We start from the raw sequence: 20670 nt of genomic DNA on the forward strand, positions 1-20670 counted from the left end.
TTTCCAAAATACACAAACAGCACATTAAACTCAGTAACAACAACAAAACAGATGACTCAAACCCCAAAACAGGCTGAAGACCTAAATAGTCATTTCTCCAAAGAAAACTACAAATGGCCAACAGGCGCATGAAAAGATGCTGAACATTGCTAATTATCAGAGAAATTCACATCAAAACTACAATGAGATATCACTTCACACCAGTCAGAATGGCCATCATTAAAATGTCTACAAATAACAAATGCTGGAGACACTGGGAAAAGGGAACTCTCCTACACTGCTGGTGGTACTGCAAATTGGTACAACTATTACGAAAAACAGCATGGCGGTTCCTTAAAAAACTAAAAGTAGAGCTGCCATGTGACCCAACAATCCCATTCTTGGACTTATCCAGAGAAAGCACTAAATTAAAAGGATATATGCATCCCAATGTTCAACATTATTTACAGCAGCCAAGACAGGGAAGCAACCTACATGTCCCTTGTCACATAAGTGGATAAAGAAGAAATGTTTTATATATACATACATTTTATACACACACACACTAGAATAGTACTCAGCCATAAAAAAAAAGAATGAAATGATACTATTTGCAGCAACATGCATGGACCTAGAGATTACACTAAGTAAGTTGGTAACAGAAAGAAAAATATCACATTATATCATTTGTATGTGGAATTTAAAACATGCCACAAGTGAACTTATTTACAAAACAGAACAGACTCAGAGACATGAAAAAAAAACTTATGATTACCAGGTGGAAAGCAAGAAGGAAGATACATTAGATGTTTGGGATGAGCAGATACAAACAACAATAGATACAAACTACTACATATAAAATAAATAAAAAACAAGGTCTTCCTGTATAGCACAGGAAAATTTTCAATATCCTGTAATAAACCACAGTGAAAAATATGAAAAGGAATATATATGTATAATATATATAACTAAAGAACTATGCTGTACATACTCAAATGAAGTATTATTATATGAATTAAGCCATTATGTAAACATAACAGAATAATAGGCTATACTGGAAAATGCAATACTAGTCAAGATTCAAAAATAACTAAATTATCCCATTAGCAGAAAAGCAATGATAAAATAATGATTAAGTAGGATAAATGTAAAAAGGCATTTAATAAACTTCATCAATCAGTCATGAAAATAACTCTTAGCAAAACTGTAAAAGAAAGCAACTTCCATGACAAAGTGAAAATAATCAAAACAGTCTGGCATTGGCTTGGAAACAGACACATGTATCAACGGAATAGAATACAGCTCATCAATAAACCCAGGCATATATCATCAATAATTTACAACAAGGGAGTCAAAAATATACAATGGGGAAAAGACAGTTTCTTCACTAAGTGATGTGGGAAAACCTGTATAGCTACGTGCAAAAGAATGAAAATGGACCCCTATCTTTTTACCATACCCCAAATTCAACTCAAAATGCATGAAGGACTTGAACTCAAGACCTGAAACCATAAAACTACTGTAAGAAATCATAGGCAGTAAGCTCCCTGACATCAATCTTGGTGATGAGCTTTTGGATTTGACACCCAAAAGCAAAGGAAACAAAACTAAAGATAAGCATGTGTGATTGTATCAAACTAGAAAGCTCCTGCACAGCAAAGGAAATTAACAAAAACATGAAAAAATACCTAACTGAACGGAAGAAGAGAACTGCAAACAAAACAACCGAAAAGGGGCTGACATACAAAATATATTAAAAAGCTCCTACAGCTCAGTAACAACAACGAAACAAAAAACCCCAATCTGATTAAAACATGAAAAGGATCAATATCACTAGTCACCAGGGAAGCAGAAATCAATGCCACAACAAGGTATCACCTCCCACGTGTTAGGATGACTGTTATCAAAAAGACGAGACATAACAAGTGTTGGCAAGACATGGAAAAAAGGGACCCTGTGACTGTCAGGAATATAAATTAGTGGAGCCACAATATAAAAACCACATGGAAGTTTCCCAAAATATTAAGCATAGGGCTACAATATGATCCAGCAACTCCATTCTTACTTCTCTGAAAGAAATGAAAACACTAATTTGAGAGATCTGCAGGCCCATCTTCACTGCAGCATTAATTGCAACAATCAAGATGCAGAAACAACTGAAGTGTCCATCAGTGGATGAAATGGATGAAGAAAATCTGGTATGCCTGTATATATCTAACAAAACACTATTGAGTCATTAGAAAGAATGAAATCTTGCTATTTGCATCAATGTGGATTGACCCTGAGGGCATTATGCTAAATGAAATAAATGAGACAGAGAGAAACATGCATGGTTTCACTTACAGGTGGGAACTAAGACAAAACCAAAAACAAGCTCACAGATACAGAGAACAGACTGGTGGTTGCCAGGTGTGGGGAGGAGGAGAGGAGCAATTCTGGTGAACGCGGCCAAAAGACATAAACTTCCACTTACAAAATAAATAACATGGGGTCATGACACATACACTGTGGTGACTGTAAGTAATAATACCACATAAAATATTTGATATTACTAAGGGAGTAGAATCTTATCACAAGAAAAAAATTTGTAAATATATGTAATGATGGAAGTTAAGTAAATTCACTGTGGTAATCACTTCACAATATATATACAAATCAATTATTATGTTGTTTACCAGAACCTAATATAAAGTTATATGTCTATTATATCTCAATAAAAACAAACAAACCTAACAGCTATGCAATTTGTAAAAGGATATATTTGGGATAATGTGAACATTTAGCAACATTAGTAATAATAACAACAACAACAATAATAATTATGGTAACCTTGGGTACATCCTTTGGTGATCATTGTGCTAAGAGCTTAATTCACATTATCTCACTTATAAGACAATCAATCGTAAAAAGACCTGTATCATAGGTAATTTTACAAAGAATGAAACTGTGGCTTGGGGAAGTTAAGCAATTTTCCCAAGACAGTGGCACAGCCAGGACTCAGACCTGTCTTGGAACCAGAACAAAAGTGCACAGACCTTCATCCTACTAGACTACGTCTTACTACTTAATCAGTTCTGATTCCAGCCACTTCAAGTCTCTGACCTTCAATTTTCATTTACATATAAAACTTAGGATGTGAAAACCTGCATTGCTTATCCTGCAAAGCTGTACTAAGAAAGAATGGGGTTAATGATGCTTTGAAAACTGTAATAAGATGAATAAAAACCAGGAAGACAGGCAGTCGTCACAGCATGGTGGCAGCACCAGCCACAGCAGCCTGGTAAGAGCATCAGCACAGGGTAGCTCTGGTCTCCACACAAGATAAAAATTAGACACTCCATTGTTCTTAGGCATCTTCCTGCTAAACAAAAATATCTAAGTGAAACTTAAATGAAGTACAGCACATCCAGAATCAGCTCATTAACTGTTGAGGGTTTGATGTGTGTGTTTTGTTTTGCTACAAAGAAGAGGGCTGTTATTATTAACTCTGAGCAACTCTCTAATTGTGGTTCTGTAACAAAAATATACTTTGGGTCTTATTGCTATTTCTGGAGTGGGTGAGGACGGTGGGGGTGGCAGGGGGTGGGCTTACTCTACAGCACAGTAACATATGTCCACTCTAACACCCCATCCTGATGAGTCAGCACAAGCACTTCAGGATGAGCAATGTGGGAATAAAGAGAAGGCATCCTGCACGAGATGTTAAGTTTCAGAGTCCAGGTGCCCAAGTACCGAAATCACACTCAGCAGTCCAAGAAAATGCAAACAGCACAGGAGAGAAACGAAAACACAGCAAGTTCTCTCGCCTTTTGTTCAGAAACAAAAGTGACAATTCCATTCTGCTTTACAGAAACCTGAAACCGTGCAGGCAGGTCCTGCAGGGGGCTGCAATTACCCAGGTCACTTCAGCTGTAGTTACTCCTCCCTCTGCAGTAGAAGTTCTCTAGTAAAGACTGCCATCTTTATTTCTTTACCAACAGAAACCCCATTAACAGTATTGTTCAAATTTTCTGGGAAGAAATAGACTGAAAACTGACTTTTTACTAGACAGAAATGCAAAGCAAGGTGCAGAGGAAGGAAACAGAACAATGAATCCAACATGATTGAGCATGATGAGTCCAGTAATGTTTAGAATCCAGACAGGAAGAAACACACTCAGAACACCATGAACCATAAAGAAAACAAAAGGAAAGAAAGCAACTTCCTGAATCTGATTATCTAAGTGAACTCATAATGGAATAGAAAAGAACAAATCTGACTCCAGGTTAGATCTGTTCCTTTGACTTTAACCCTGTGCTGTTTCCTAGGCTTCCTCTTGCTGGCTCTGCACCTTTTATAAAATAAAGCTGCCAATAGCCTGAAATGTATAGGAGAGCCTATTCTCAAGGTTCTGACCTAAAGGACATTAACATGTTTCCATTCATATAAAGATAGTAAGTTGCAATACAGAAAATAACATTTGTTTCATTGGAGGCTTACCGAAACACCACAATCTGACCCACAGGGACAGCTGCAAGAACACAGGATTCCAAGAACAAAGAATTCCTACACCAAGAAGTTTGCAACAACCAAGAATTCCCCCACTTCTTTTTGGTATAAAAGAAGCCTGAATTCTGACTTGCAGAAAATGGTTCTGCAGGACATCAGTCTACCATCTTCTGGGTCAGCCAACTTTCTGAATAAAGTCACTAGTCCTTGCCCCAAAACCTTGTCTTCTGATTTATTGGCCTGTTGTGCACTGAGCGGAATGAGTTTGGACTCAGTAACAATAACAAATGATATAATTAATGAGCAAATATTGAACGAGTTTTCCCTGTAACTGGAACCAGATGCCAGCTTTCACCCCTTCTATTCAATATGTACTGAAGACAGGATAATAATGCAATAACAACAATAAAATAGGCATAAAGATCAAATTGTAAGCAAGAAAACGGTCATTGTATGTGCATGGCATTATCATATGCATGGAAAATCCACCACAATCCAAAGACATTTATAATTAGTCAGTGAATTAAAGCATGGTTATTGGATTGAGGATCAGTATAAAATCAAGCAAATTTTTCTGTCTGTAAGCAAGAAACAAAATAAAATTAACCTGCAAACAGCAGACAAGGAAATGAGTATTCACAGGAGAAAAGAATCAATAAAAGATTAACCTGCACAACATTAAAAAATAATGCTTCAGGCCTTCTTGCACCTGGTCTGCCCTCTCCTCAGGGGCTGTGAGTCCTCTCCAGCCAGGCTGGGTCCAGCCCAGGCTGCAGGGCACTGTGCACAGGCTGGGCAGGGGCCCAATATCGGCCTCCCTGTACAGCTGGCACTCGCACGATACTGGCCCTAGTCAGATGTCCACCGCCTCTGAGCCCAGGGGCTCTGGGTAATAGAAATTTTAAAAATAATCTTCAAATCAGTATAAGAAAAGCACAAAGAACCAACAGGAAAGTGAGAAGACCATACGAAGAAAAATAAGCCCAAGAGGCTGACAGAACTCCTGAAAGGTAACTCTCCTGATGCAGGGCCAGGTGAGAGGATCCCAGCAGGGCCCCAAGACAAGATGCCAGGAGGCAGGACCACCAGGGAAGTGACAGCGCCCCCTGCTGTGGGGGAGGGTCCCAGGCCCAGGACTTCCAGTGGGGGCTCCAGGTCTCCTGCCTCAGTCTTGGCCCCCACTGCACCGCCAAGCATAGCCCCAAGTCACCACCCCCAAGCTGGGGAGGATTCTGATTGGCCAGGTCAGAAAAAGTCATACAAAATGTGACTGTCACATGAGAGTCACACAGGACACAATATCAGACTGTAACACAAGAGACAAGACTCAACTGTCATCACAGTACTTCCTAAAGAACAAAGCTTAATTTCATCCTCCAACCAGGCAACATGTTACAAAATGTTCAAATGAATGAGTATCAGAACAGAGAGCCAGAAATGAACCCACAAACTTTTGGTCAACTGATCTTTGACAAAGGAGGCAAGAATATACAATGGAATAAAGACAGTCTCTTCAGCAAATGGTGTTGGGAAAACTGGACAGCAGCATGTAAAACAATGAAGCTAGAACACTCCCTTACATCATACACAAAAATAAACTCAAAATGCATCAAAAACTTAAACATAAGACAAGATACAATAAACCTCCTAGAAGAAAATATAGGCAAAACACTGTCTCATATACATCTCAAAAATATTCTCCTCAGGCAGTCTACCCAAAAAATAGAAATAAAAGCAAGAATAAACAAATGGGACCTAATTAGACGTACAAACTTCTGGACAGCAAAGGAAACCATGAACAAAACAAAATGACAACCTACAGAATGGGAGAAAATTTTTGCAAAAGATGAAACTGACAAAGACTTGATCACCAGTATATATAAACAGCTCATATGACTTAAGAAAAAACCAAACAACCTAATCCAAAATTGGGCAAAGACCTAAACAAGCAATTCTCCAAGGAAGAAATATAAATGACCAACAGGTACATGAAAAAATGCTCATTATCACTAATTATCAGAGAAGTGCAAATCAAAACTACAACGAGGTATCACCTCACACCAGCCAGAATGGCCATCATTCAAAAGTCCACAAATGACAAATGCTGGAGAGGCTGTGGAGAAAAGGGAACCCTCCTACACTGCTGGTGGGAATGCAGGTTGGTGCAGCCACTGTGGAAAACAGTATGGAGATTCCTCAAAAGACTAGGAATAGACTTACTGTATGACCCAGGAATCCTGCTCCTGGGCATATATCCAGAAGGAACCCTACTTCAGAAAGACACCTGCACCCCAATGTTCATAGCAGCACTATTTACAGCAGCCAAGCCATGGAAACAGCCTAAATGTCCATCGACAGATGACTGGATAAAGAAGATGTGGTTTATTTTTACAATATGGAATAAATACTATTCAGCCATAAAATGTGACAACATAACACCATTTGCAGCAACGTGGATGCTCCTGGAGAATGTCATTCTAAGTGAACTGAGCCAGAAAGAGAAAGAAAAATACCATATGAGATCACTCATATGTGGAAGCCGGAAAAAAAAACATACATACAAAACAGAAACAGACTCACAGACATAGAATACAAACTTGTGGTTGCCAAAGGGGAGAGGGGTGGGTAGGGACAGACTGGGAGTTTGAAATTTGTAGATACTGACAGGCGTATGTAGAATAGATAAACAAGGTTATACTGTATAGCACAGGGAAAGAAATACAAGATCTTGTGGTAGCTCACGAAAAAGAATGTGACAATGAATATTATGTATGTTCGTGTATAACTGAAAAATCGTGCTGTACACTGGAAATTGACACTGTAAACTGACTATAACTGAATAAAAAAATTGTTTAAAAATAAAGTGCTCCACTCAGAGCTGGTTACGTGCTGATCTTTCAGGGACAGAGACTAGGTTGGAACCTAAATGTACAGACTGGGAGAGAAAGGGGTTTCAACTACTCTGACCACTTCTTGTTGAATGAGAGGCCAAGCCCTCACATTTCAAAAGTGCCCAGTTGGTGAGAAGAGCCACTGCAGGGCAGGAGAAGGGAAGGAACCTCCTTAACAAAGGTCCCAGATGAGAAGATGGCCCAGTGACACTCACTCAGTCCCAGAGGGCCTTCAACCTGAATGAGAACGTGGGGAACCCGGGCAGAAGTAGGCGCCAAGCCTCCTCTCACCTGCGCAAGGTGGAGGCAGCTCTCAGCACCCCTCCCTCACCACCCACCTGTCCAGCCTTTCTCACTGAATCACACGGGAATTGGGTGGAAAGGATTTCAGCCCCATGTGTTGGTGCCCTGGGCGGGGCTGGGATGCCCCCTCCATCCAAGTGGAGGGCAATGATGTTCTGGACTCAGCTGCTCCAAGTGCCCCGTGTGGGTATTTCCTGGCACCACAATCTGGAGGGGAGGACCTGACTAATTTTGTCTGTCGACAACCCAAATGCTTACCGAGTCTTTTATTTGTCAGCATAGTAACATTTATAGTAAAGGGCTGAGTCCAGACACAGCAGATGCCAACCTCTGTGCTGCCTCGTGAGATCTGCCCAGACCACAGCGTTAGATGTAATTTACCCTCATAAATTCCCTCTCCATTAAGTGCGAGCTCACACTTGACCCTTAGCCAACTTCAGCAACCTCCCATTTAGGTTCCTGGGGAAGGTTCTCACATACAACATCCATGGCTTACGACAGTGACCCCAAAGCATCCCGAATGTCAGAGGCATGTACACGTGAGATACACTTCTTAGGGAGAGGTTTTTCTATTAAAATAGCTGCTCCATGCGATGGATAAAGGCAATCAATGTCTGAACACGTCCTGCCACACACAGGATGCAAATCAACACTCGGACAGGCTCAACTTGTGTTTATCTTTGTTCATGGTCCCTGCTTCTTTTTGTAAAGTCTTGTAAATTTACCTTCCCTCAGGTGTTCTGATACTCTTCCTACTCAAATTAGTAATTTCTGCTCTCTGTGTTATTAAGCTACTTAGAAAATGGAATAGTACCAAGGTAGATTGGCAATCTGTTAAGAGTCAATGAAGGCAAACTTCCAGGTAGGTTCCTAACAAAGATGTGTGTGTTATAATAAAAGCCCATACTGACAAGTCCTATGAATGATTTGCATTTACTACTGGGGTTTTTTAACTCATATAGCTAAGTGCTATAACTCATACAGCATTTGCATTTTCCCCAAATGCATTTTTGTTTACTAACGCTACAGTTGATATACCCTTATGATTTAATTCATCAAAAGCAATCACTTAAGCATTGTACGTGGGCATGTTTGTGGCCTGCATTCTCACAGGCTGCCAAGCATGACACAAATATGAGACTAAGTTCATCAGGAAATGAGTGTGCACATGACCCAGGGCCACACCAACCCATCTACTGCCCTGCACCAGCAACTACAGGAGAAGGCGCCATAAAATCTACAAAATTCTGCCAGCTCTAAGCTGACAACAGTACTTACAGGTTTCAGGGGCCTCGTGCCAGCCAGGGGAGCTGCTGCACCGGCCAGGGGCGGGGTCCAGCCAACGTCCCAGCTGTTTGGCGTCGGATTGTACACTTGGACATTTCTGGCCAGTCCTCTCACCACTGAGAAAAGAAAAGCCAACACATATTTCGTATGTCTACTTACACATGTCGAGCTATCACTTCCCCTGAGCTTCTGCTCTGTAGTAGGAGAAATACTGACTTCCTTAAACTTTGAATTATCTACAAACAAAAGCAGGTGAAAACTCTCCAAATCCACACTTAGCCAAACTTAGCCAACTAGGGCCTTGGTCTCTACAGAAGCTAAGTTGGTGCCAATAAAAACAAGGGAGTAAAAGTAGTAGCACTGGGTTGGCCACAAAAGGACAAGCGGCAAGAGCGAGAAACTGGAAAAGCAGCTTCAGTTTTTCAGCACAGGTCAGGAGAGACAGACAAGAGGATTCCATCATCTCTGCCTCTAAATGAGAACTGACAACACCAAGGACGCCCATCGAATCCAGGCAGCTAGGTTAGCTGGTTTCAATCATTCATTTCTTCTCATTCAACAGACACTGAATGTCTTCTGTGATTCAAAGAAAAGGCAACATAAGGAGAAATCAAAGATACACTCAGTTCTCAATTAACTGCCTCAATAGGGACTTAGAAAGACATGCAAATTAAATCCATGTGTTAACCCCAAACTCCAGTTTAGCCAATAACATCATTTCTCTAGACCACTAATCTTCTACCAAAAGAAGTCATCCATACTTGCTTTCTTTTAGCCATCAGCAAGTATATTTTTAAGCCAAAAGAATATTTAGAGGTATGCACCAAAAGCCTTGAGAAGTGTGCTATTAAGTAACATGACCAACAGATTACAACTGACACTGAAAGCCAGTGACAAAACACTGCTTCACACAAATTTATCAAGCAGAAAGCAAAGCTCATGAACTTGTCAGTGACAGAGAATACTGATAACTGTATATACACACTTATAAATCCTGAAGTTATCATTTCAGAAGAATGTCATTATACATTTTTATTTCAATTTTATTTATTAACAATTGGTGGAGGTTGGGAGGTAAACTATGTGCAATTGTTACATTTTTATTCCATCATTATGAATTTCCCAAATTTTCTTTAAACTTTACACTATTCTAAAAAGCAAAATGCAGAATTTTTCTGCCTTCTTACTTCCATGTCCTTCCAGTGTCTGGTGTACGCCCTCCATCACCCTCAGGATAAATGGGAACCACTGTAATGGTGTATGGGGTATCCGGCTGTAGATTCCACAGAATGGCATAATCGGTATTCCCAGGGATTGGCATCTAAAGATTTAATAAAATGTAAAGTACTTGATTTGAAAACCTTATACAAGAAATAACACTTTGAACAATAAAATACTCAAAATATTAACTCAAGACCAAGTCAAGAAGCAGGTTCTATAATATTGGGACCTAAGGATGTGCCCCCATACAAACTATTGTAAAAGTTCATGAAGACTTCGCCACACACGCCCTCGCTCCTTCTTGAAAACTCCGTGGTATGATTCGATTCCCCCAGTCCCAATCCTCCAGAAGCCCCCATCACCCAGGCTTCAAAGGCACCAACTGACTACCCTTCATCAGGTTCTACTGAAGGAACATGAACTCCTTCAACTCTGTGGTAAACTGGTTAACTCTTGATCTCCACTTAGCAATCTACAGTTGAAACTAACATTCACTTTTCCCTGCAGGAAATCATGACCAGCTCCTCTGGACCACCCACTGTTGGTGCACAGAAGAGCTTGTATTGAGGAGGATTTCACTCCCAGCGAATGGTCAAAGTGCTGGTTGAAGTTTGCACTTTGTTTCCTCATGGTATTCAAAGAATCTGAAATGCACAGAAAGCACATCACGCGTGACCCTAACAACTCAGCACACACGAAGCCCAGGTTTACTGAGGGGTCCTGGGAACCCTAGAACACAGGACCCCTGTAGTAGGCACCCCACAAATACCCATTGAAGTAGTGAATAAAGGAAAAAATGTCTGTGATCATCGGGTACATGTCTCATCCCTCCACAAGGAAGGTATTGTGGCCTCAGAGCATAGTTTGCCTGTGTTATCCTAGAAGGTAATAAACACCCTTCTCCAAGACCAGAGATAGGTAACTCTAGTAAGGATATTAAAAACAATTAAGATCTTTGGCGGGAGGTTATAGCTCAGGGGTAGAGTCTATGCTTAGTGTGCACGAGGTCCTGGGTTCAATTCCCAGTATCTCCATTGAAAAATATATAAATAAAACCTAATTGCCCCCCACCTCCAAAAGAGACAAAAAAATCAAAATAAAAAAACAATGAAGAGCATTATTAACAAGCATTTTAAAAGTTTAGTAAAACTCTGTCACTCCAGTGTTTTCAGCAGAATATGTGATACCATCCCCATGATGGTTACTAAAAAAGCCACAGGAGTCCAGGTTCACTTACCGGGGTTGCCTCTTCCTGTCATCTGACCTTCTTCCCCATCAGGATACAGGGAGGACAGGGCGATGGTGTGAGGGGCACTGGGCTTCAGCTTCTGCAGGGCCACAATGTTCTGTCGTAAGCCTATCTTGGTCTGGAGTAAAACAGGGATAAGTGTTAGCTTTGCCTTCTCAACTCACTCATCTGTTAGAAAAAGCTCCTTCTATGTTTGAGACCTTTGTCAAGATCTGGAAACACACCCCACCATGAAAGTTTAAAATATATCTTAGGGTATCATTTTAAATGTAAACTATGCCCCTTAAATCATAAAAAGGATTTTAAGCCTTAAACTGATGATCTTAGAAAGATATTTAAACTGGCAAGCAGCCAGCACTGCAAAATTTCATCCAAAACATGTTTCAGAGTTCTCTTCTCCAAAAGGCATTAGTCCTAAGTGAGCTGCAAAGGACCTTGAAAAGACAGCAAAGATCTGCATAATAGTAGAGGCCATTCAGTATTATTCTCACCATTTTATAGATGGTTTTTACTTCCTTTAGAAACACATTAAAATAATTCAGCAGAAGACCTAAAGCTTTTTGGTTTCCTGCCTCATAGCTGCTCCCTGACCAGCATTAGCTGTGTAGACTATATGACAGGAGCTCTGCCAGGCCACACTCAGGCAGGGATTCCCAGTCCACTCCCTGACTCCAGCCTGCTGGAATGAAGCATTTTCAATATTGTCCGATTACGGAGTTTGAAGGTTTTTGTTTTTGTTTTTCTTTAGTTCACTGCTTAAAAGCCATCTAGCTATCCTGTTGGAAAAAAATCTGGATGCTTTACTAACAGTCTACTGAATTCAGTTGTTTATGCCATACTAATTTAAATCACTTATAAAAAGGCAGAATACCCACAGTGGGTGCACATGCGGAGGGCTGGATGCACTAACACAGTCCAGATGTTTCCCACTGACCACCGTCCACTCAAACAGGCTGAGTTTCAGAGATAACCTCAGTGGATCACTGACTGGACTCATCCTCACAACAAGCGAGTTGAGCTACAGTGGCTAATTTGGACAAATTTAATAAATTTGGGAGTTTGAGATTTGCAAATGTTAAAAATAGATTAAAAAACGAATTTTTTTCTGTAGAGCACAGGAGACTATATTCAATACCTTGTAGTAACCTTTAATGGAAAAGAATATGAAAATCAACATATGTATATATATTGCATGACTGGGACATGCTGTACACCAGACACTTACACACTATAACTGACTAAACTTCAATTAAAAAAAAAAGTAACTCGAAAAAAATTAGTGTGTGAGACTATGAGAGCAAAGCTTTGACATATTTGTTACTTAACAAATCTGAGTGTCCACTTAGTAGAACTAGCCTCATGAGGAAGCAGAAGGGTGTGTACCTACTTCTCCCATCCAACTCTCCAAAATCATTCCAGCACCAAGGAGTTGTCACTTTATTTCTTGGAGTAGCATTAAAATGCAAATATGCCAAAGAATAACAAATCTTAAGGGAGTATCAGCTAACATGCTACACGGGATAAGTTTATGAAATGCCTTCTAATTATGATAAACAGCTGAGAGACAGTAAGAGAGACTCAAGGCAGCAGTTGGAGGGTCAGTATCACCAGTAACAGAAATGCTAAGCTTTGCCTAAATCTGGCCTGACAGAGGCAAAAGTCATGTTTCTGCCATTAAAACATCAATCCATCAAATGTGTCTTCTTTTATATAAAAGCCAGCTGATCACTGTTGGTCATTAGTTTATTACTGATAACCAGTAAGACAGATTCTCAATCCAAGTATATCATACTACCTAAGTCTAGTTCTACGGAAACCACAACAGGGCAACTCACAAATCACAATGGGGATAGGAGGGTCTCTGATTCAGCTAAACCCACTTACTGTGCAGTACAGAGACCTGTAACCACTGCCAGCATCGACCTCTGCTACACCTCCAACATGGTAACAGGTATGACCCATTTGCTGGAGCTCAGCAAGTCAGATGATCAAAAGTGAATAACTCACCTCTCTTTCTAAGGCTAACTGAGGAAATATGACAGCCTCCAAAACATCAACAAAATGCTAGCCCTCATCAAAAGAGGTAATTGGAATAAATCAGAAAGCATCACCTATCTGTGTAAAAATCCTGGTGCTTCCTGGCCCCAGGGTAACAGGTGTGGTTCTAGTCACATGTTTCCTAAAGGCAAAGCTGGAGAAGGTTCAAGGACAGACAACTAAAGCAAGCAAGGTAAAATGGACAAGGGCTCTGTTAAATAGGGAAGGCTGGGAAGATAAAGAAGATGAGCTTCCAAAAGTGGGATAAACATGACAAAGAGAAGATCTGGGAGTCAAGGAAATGCATTACCAAGTCCGACAATAAAACACTGACCACCAGGTTCTGCCTATTCTGGCTTCCTGGGAAAACACTGAATACTCCGCAAAGTACACCCTAAACCTAGAACAGAGAAAAACTAACAGAGGGACAGTGCTCAGAGGCAGCACCCAAGAATGGCATGTACATGCCCAGTCACAATCCAAGTGGTCTCCGGGGACACCCCTGCACTTCAGCAACACAGAACCTGATCTCACCCACCTATGTGGCATCTCTCCTAACAGTATGAGACACACTGTAGGACAACCTGAGACGTGGTGACTCTCGCCCTCCCCCCAGGCTGCACTCCAGTCTTCTCCTGGGGCAAGGCCAGATATGAGTTATCCCCTGGGGCCACAGAACAAGACAGTAGGTCTGCCTGGCCCAGCGCCACCCCTACCCAGGTGCCCTGCATACCTCAGGGTAGAAGACAGCAGCCTGTGGATGCTCAACCTCACAGAGCAAGGCTGGGATGGAGTGCAGAGAGGCTCCCACAGAGCCTGCCATGGGGCTCTGACTTTTCCTCAGGATGGAGGTTGGTCCAGGTCCTTCTGGTGGATTCTGTGGATTCCATGGTGTTAGCATTAGCCAGAGATTCTGGGAGTTATGAGCAGACAACCCTATGGACAGACATGTGCATCCATCGGATGATGATCCTGTGATTGATGGATCAAAGGGGGACTCACAACACAGGGTTCAGTGGGTCCTCAGAAGGTGCTTCTCTGTCCTATTCACTTTACAGTATTTTTGAAATCTTTACCAGATGGATGATGCATAAAGTTTCCTTTAAGACGTTAAATTACACAAGTGTTACATGCCCTAGGCAATTTACAAATCCAGAACAGCCACATACAAGACACTGTTGGTAAATAACCAGTCACCCCGTCCTGACTTCTAAGAGGAGTGGGCTTGGTCCCCAGGGGCCAAGGCACCAGGTGCAGCTCAGCCCAAAGGTGCCTTAAGATTAATCTAAGTCCCATCCTTCCTGCTACACCTGGTCAGGCATGAAGGGACAGGAGGGAAACACTTCTGAAGAACTACCAGGTGAGGTGTCTTCACTCCAAAAATGAAACCAGGAAGGCTTCACAGCAACAGCCCAATACAAACCCAGTCTGCTTCTTCCCCACCTCCCCTGAGGCCTTGAGGCCAGTGCGCACGGGACACAGGCCAAGGGAGCTGGAGCAGAAGAGCCCACGTGGCCCCCAGCTCACCTTGCTCTGGGCTGGATGAGGGTGACAGGGGCAAAACCACAAGGCAGGAAGAGCCAGGTTACAAAATGACCACTCTGGGGTCCAAGAAAACCTCCCCTGACTTGACCTCAGCTGAGGACAACCAGTGCTCTGTTTCTGCATATGCGCTCCAGAGGGTCTTTGATATGGCAGCTCGGGGACCTCAGCGAGGGACAAGTTCCCCTGTTCTGCCAGCTGTCACACCTGAGTGACGACCTTGAATGGTGATGGCCCTCTGCAATGCGGGGGGTCAAGCCGCCACTGCGAGGGGCCACAGAGCAGGAATGGAAGAAGAATCAGGGTTCTCCCACATTCTGTCCCAGCCTCACTAGGAGATAACAGTCCTGCTGAGGCCACTTTGGGACTTTCTGTGACCTAAGGCCAAACACATTCTGATGTGAATAGAAAAAAAGGAAAAAAAAACTCAATAACCACCTCCAGGCACCACATCCCTCAATAAGAAGTGTCCACTCGCTCAGCAAGCACTGCACCCGGGTCCCCGGGCCGGCACCCCGCCCTGACCCAGACACACGACCCTGCAGCCAGGGGCCCTGGGGACAATGGCTACAGATCCAGCTCAGCCAGACCTCACACAGAACTGACCCTCCTTCTGGTTTGGCCCCTCTTCCGAGGGGCTGGCCTCATGGGGCTGGTGCCGCAAAGAAGCCAGTGCACATACCATGCTCTGTAGGGCACGTGGCACAGAGTAAGAGCTCAGGCAATGCCAGGCACACTGGCAGAGGTGGGGACCAGACACCCATATGTAAGTGAGTAAAACCCTGTGTTACACTAGCTGGCAACTGGGAGGTAGGGAGGTGGACTAATGGAGACCACTCATTGAGGAAGTGCCATTTGGGGTATGACCCTCTATGTCCCGGGAGCACACATGGGCTGGCAAGGCCCTTGCAAAGGCCCTGACACTGGGCCTCCCTAGTGGGCAGCTCAGGGAATGGCCCAGAGAGAGCCCCCGGGGAGCCTGCTCTAAAAGAGGCCCCCCACTCCAGCAAGGTGCAGATGCCACAGGGCGAACAGCCCCTCTCTCCCTGGGCCCTGGGGGTCCTCCTAGATAGCCCTCTGCTAAGCTGCTTCAGGGAAAGGGGACCACACTGTGCATCCTGTTTTACAACATGCTTCCTCCACTTAGCATAACAGCATTAAATACTTGAACTTCCATCTTTGTAGTGGATGTGTGTCTTTTAAAAAACTGCTGTATCATAATGAATTTGTACTGGATGTGTATCTTTTTTCAAAATGCTGTATCATAATGAACTTATCCAATCTGCAGTTATTGGATTTTACTCTAAAACAAAGCAGGCTGTGGGGAGTACTCTGCGCAAGCACATCTGGGCTGGGAGGGCTGTGGACCCACTGAACAGGAACAGCATGAAACACTCCAGTCCTGGAGCACACTACCCCTGTCCCCACCACGAGTCCATCTCAGCTCAGGAGTTCCACTAAAACTCTAAAACAAAGCTGAAGAGAACATCTGTTTCCTTAGGATACATTCCCAGAAGTGGAATTGCTGGGATTACTTATAATGCAAAAGAAGATACATTTTTTTAAACTGAGTGCCTGTTGTGACTCTTTTAATAAAGTATCACTAGAGGAACAAGCCCGTGGATGAACTGAAGACTCAGAGGTGCTGTTTGGTTGCTTTAAAGAGCTGCAGAACCCCTGCTACCCTGGGTACTCGTTTCCTTTCCAGACTGGCCACCCTGCCCCACCCTCAGAGGCTGTGCAGTGATGGTCCTACATCCTTCAGATTTACTTCATAAGCTTCCCTTAAAGGCAGGTACCATTCTTGGCTCCAAAGAAATGCCATGTTCCTCAGGGGAAACTTAACCCTGGGAGAGGGGTGGGGTCCTGACTTCCTGAGCCCACTAGCAGCCCACCTCCAAGCCGAGAGTGGGCCCTCCACAGCCAGATCCAAAAAGTGGGCCAGGCTGTCCCTCCAGAGACATCATCGTGCAGCTGTCCTGGAAGGCCGGACGGCACAGGCCACACGGAAGCTGTCCTAATCGGACTGGTGAGCTCAACTCCTTGGAGACCCTCCAAGGAAGACACAGCCTTCAAAAACAAACACAGTCCACCCCAGCATGGAAAACCATAGGCACCGAATCTGGAGACGTGTTCCCTGAGTCACCCAACTGAAGCTCCTCATGGGAAGTGTAGCAACAGCCAAAAATGGGCACCCTCAGGACAGGGGTCTTAGAGTGAGGGGATCCCTCAAGAGGCTGCCTGACCGACACTCTTATCAAAGATGAGGCCAGTGCACAAACCACACAGAAAAAAGAAAAGCTGGCTCTGCACGTGGACTCCCACTGCCTTTTCCAGGAGAGCCACACCGATTCAAAACCTGTCGTTTATTGCTGCTGTTAAGCCCTGGAAAGCGCTCGTGCAGTAAACGTAACTGCCCTTCTAACAGCAGGTGCAGGAGTTAAAGATGAGTCTGCACCCTGCACCGCCACTATCCAACCCCGAGGCCCACAACTTAGCTCCCAGGAACCAGAGCATTTGTCACGAATAAACATGAAATCACCCAGATCAGGGTTTGTGACCAAAGACAACAGCACCTACTTGCAAAGTTGACTATCAGCTGGGAAGACAGTTATTGAATAAATACAACTTACACATAAACCAGTCGTTGATCAGAATGATCCTTTTTTTTAACTTTTTTTATTGATTTATAATCATTTTGCAATGTTGTGTCAAATTTCAGTGTACAGCACAATTTTTGTTATATATATAATTCATTATCACATTTTTTCTGTTAGCTACCACAAGATCTTGTATGCATTTCCCTGTGCTGTACAGTATAATCTTGTTTACCTATTCTACATTTTGAAATATGTCTATCCCCTCCCACCCCCTGAAAATGATTCTTAACCACAGAGAATGCTTTGCCTGCAAAAAGAATTCACTGTGCTCTTGAAACTAACACTGATCACTGGGGTAAGTCATTCAACACTTCTTAATCAAGAACAGAGGAAATTAGTGAGGGGAGGCCACAGGGGGCAGGAGGGGCTCACAGACAAAAAGCAGCCTCCCTTGGCAGGTGACCAGGGAGAATAAAGGCCCCACTTGTGGAACTCCTGAGCTGAGATGGACTCGTGGTGGGGACAGGGGTAGTGTGCTCCAGGACTGGAGTGTTTCATGCTGTTCCTGTTCAGTGGGTCCACAGCCCTCCCAGCCCAGATGTGCTTGTGCAGAGTACTCCCCACAGCCTGCTGGTCATGTTGCCAGATGTGGGGTGTAAAATATTTTAAGTTGGTCCCTTCCAAGCCATGAGAAAGTCACAGTCTACAAAATTACTATCAGAGCCACATCTGTGAGTTACCCAGCTACCTACATCAGACAATTTGTCTACTGGAAAATTCTGATTAATGACTTTTTTTTAAACACCAGAGTAACAACTTGATGTGACAGAAATGACCATTTTTTCTTGATTTCATCATTTTTTGCTTTGGTTACCTATAATCTTCTGCAGAGAATATAAAGGAACTAGAATGAAAATGGTGTTTTTAATGTACACTAACCTTAAATCCAAATGCTGTTCCTTCCAAGGTGTGGGAAAGGGTTCTGTGGTGTTAGCTTTGAGGGAGTGAAAGACTCCTTTTGGATGAGGCTCTTGGACTCCTTTAGGCCATGCTGAGATGCCTGGGGATTTTCTAATAATACAGTTAATTCACAACTGCAAGCAAGTCCTCCTGAAGTCACAGATTACCAGGCTGCAAGTTCCAGTCAGACACACGGTCCACCAGGACCCACGGTTACTGTGAGCAAAGCCCCAGGACCCCCGGGGCTGAGGCCCCTCAGGAAAGCCCTTGTCTGAAGTTCTCCTCTGATGACAGAAAACACAGGTGCGCTTTACATTTCCGGCTCCAAAACCACCCACAGCTTGCACTGACAGCATGAATCACAGGAAGGAATCCCTGATGATCACTTTATTTTTGCTCCATAGGAGCCAGCCACGCAGAAAAGTCCTGAATCCAGAAATCTGCCAAGTCTGCATTCATGGGGGAAGCGACAGGCAGGCAGCCATAAGAACACTTTGGGGCAGAGAGTGAGCTCCAAGGGAGCCACTCTTGAGTTTCAGAAGCAAATCCCCCCGGCCCCCGGGACTGGTTCTCGCCACTGTCGCCCTGAAAATACACCAGGCCCCAGGGTTCTGTGCCCTGCCACACCTCTCCACCTTTCCCCAGACCCACCAGATGGTGTGCACTCCGCTCCAAGTCTCTCTGGGTAGCATGCGTGATGCGGGGGTGCCAGAAGCAGGGCACCCACCTGGCCCAGCAGGGGGCCACCATGCCTGCCGCCACAACCCCTCACTGGGAAGACTGTAATAATTACATCTTCCTGCTACCCTAAGCCAACCAGCTGCTGCCAAGGGAGGGTCCTTACAGAATCCTGAGCCTCAATCAGTAACCGACCCTAAAAAGCCTCCCCCTTCCCGGGGAGAGCCTGTGGCCACCCTCCTGGCGCAGTCTGTCAGCCTCCTGGTCACACGAACATCGCGACCGGCCTGAGTGACTCCTTCAGGCTTCCGGCAGCACATCACGCCACTGCGCGTACCCTAGGCTCCGTGAGCCAGCCAGCCATTTCCAGAAGCGGTCAGCCTACTGGTACACTCTGGGTGGGGGGGTGCAATTTGCTGCCCTTCCCTTCCTCTCGCGGTGCCTAGCCTAAATGGGGAGCACAGCCCCTAGGCGTCCTGCGCTCCCTCCCGGGATTCCTAGGGTCCACCAGCTTGAGGGTCTAAGCAGAGAATGTCACTGCTGGGAAGCTACGATGCCAGAGCTCTGCGCAAGGTTGCACCAGGAGCACCAACCCCAACCCAGACACCCTTGTGGCGCCCCAGCTGTCTGCCACGCAGCCCTCTTGTGCCCAACCCTCAATGGCTCCCAAGACCAGCACCAGGTCCGTGCACGGCTTTGTCTCGGCAGCTCACACCTTCCTCACCGTAGACGTCCTTGGGCGCTCCAGTTTAGTAGGTGCCTGGGGACATGGCCCAACTACACGTCAGCGAGCCAGCCCAGGGATCTTCCCCGCTGCCACCGCTCTGACCCTCTGGAGCTCCTTGCACCATTGCACTTGATGACTGGTGCCTGAGCCCTGGCCACCCTTAGAGGCACCGCACAAGGCACACAGAGTGGGAGGCCAATGCCAGATGACAGCAGGAGAGGGGCGGGTATAGTGCCTGGGGGAGTGCCAGGCTTCCAATACGTTACCCTGGCATGTGCCTTCACCCTGGCCGCCCCAGCCAGCTTGGCAGGCACAACCTGGGAAGAGTGCGTGCCTCAAGGCCCAACTGCTGCATGGGCAATGGCGGGTAAGGCGGGGGAAAGCGGGGGTTTGGAGGCGCCCGAAGATTCGTCTGAGTGCCCACCATCCCGGTGCATGGTGCCTCCCTTGGAGCCCAGTGCACCAATGCCAGCCATAAGGACCCAAGGTGCAAGGAGCTCCAGCAGGTTGGAGCAGCGGCAGCAGCGAGGACCCTGGCCTGGCGGACTAAAACGCTGATAGGAAAAGTAGCCAGGCACCTGCTGTCATTCCCTTGTTTCCTGGGTCCCCCGCTGATAGGGCCAAGTGGAAAAAGTCACCTCTCCACGAAGACCCGCTCGGTGCTCGCTCCTGCATCCTTGGGAGCCTCAGGTGCCAGGGCCCCGTGAT

General features: G+C 44.6%; 1 protein-coding gene across 1 annotated transcript in view; it reads right to left on the bottom strand.

Moving 5' to 3' along the window:
• LOC116279800 (uncharacterized) overlaps window positions 1-20053 on the bottom strand; it is a 97195-nt gene extending 77142 nt beyond the window's left edge. Inside the window, exons 1-5 of the mRNA XM_072950622.1 lie at window positions 18537-20053; window positions 14189-14332; window positions 11407-11536; window positions 10136-10269; window positions 8940-9064 (exon numbers count right to left, since the gene is read on the bottom strand). Of these exons, the coding sequence (XP_072806723.1) occupies window positions 8940-9064; window positions 10136-10244 (234 nt within the window). The 5' untranslated portion in view covers window positions 10245-10269; window positions 11407-11536; window positions 14189-14332; window positions 18537-20053. The remainder of the gene's footprint in view (window positions 1-8939; window positions 9065-10135; window positions 10270-11406; window positions 11537-14188; window positions 14333-18536) is intronic.
• Window positions 20054-20670: the final 617 nt, after the last annotated feature.

This window comes from Vicugna pacos, chromosome 27 (assembly GCF_048564905.1).
Source record: "Vicugna pacos chromosome 27, VicPac4, whole genome shotgun sequence".
Taxonomy (NCBI): Eukaryota; Metazoa; Chordata; class Mammalia; order Artiodactyla; family Camelidae; genus Vicugna; species Vicugna pacos.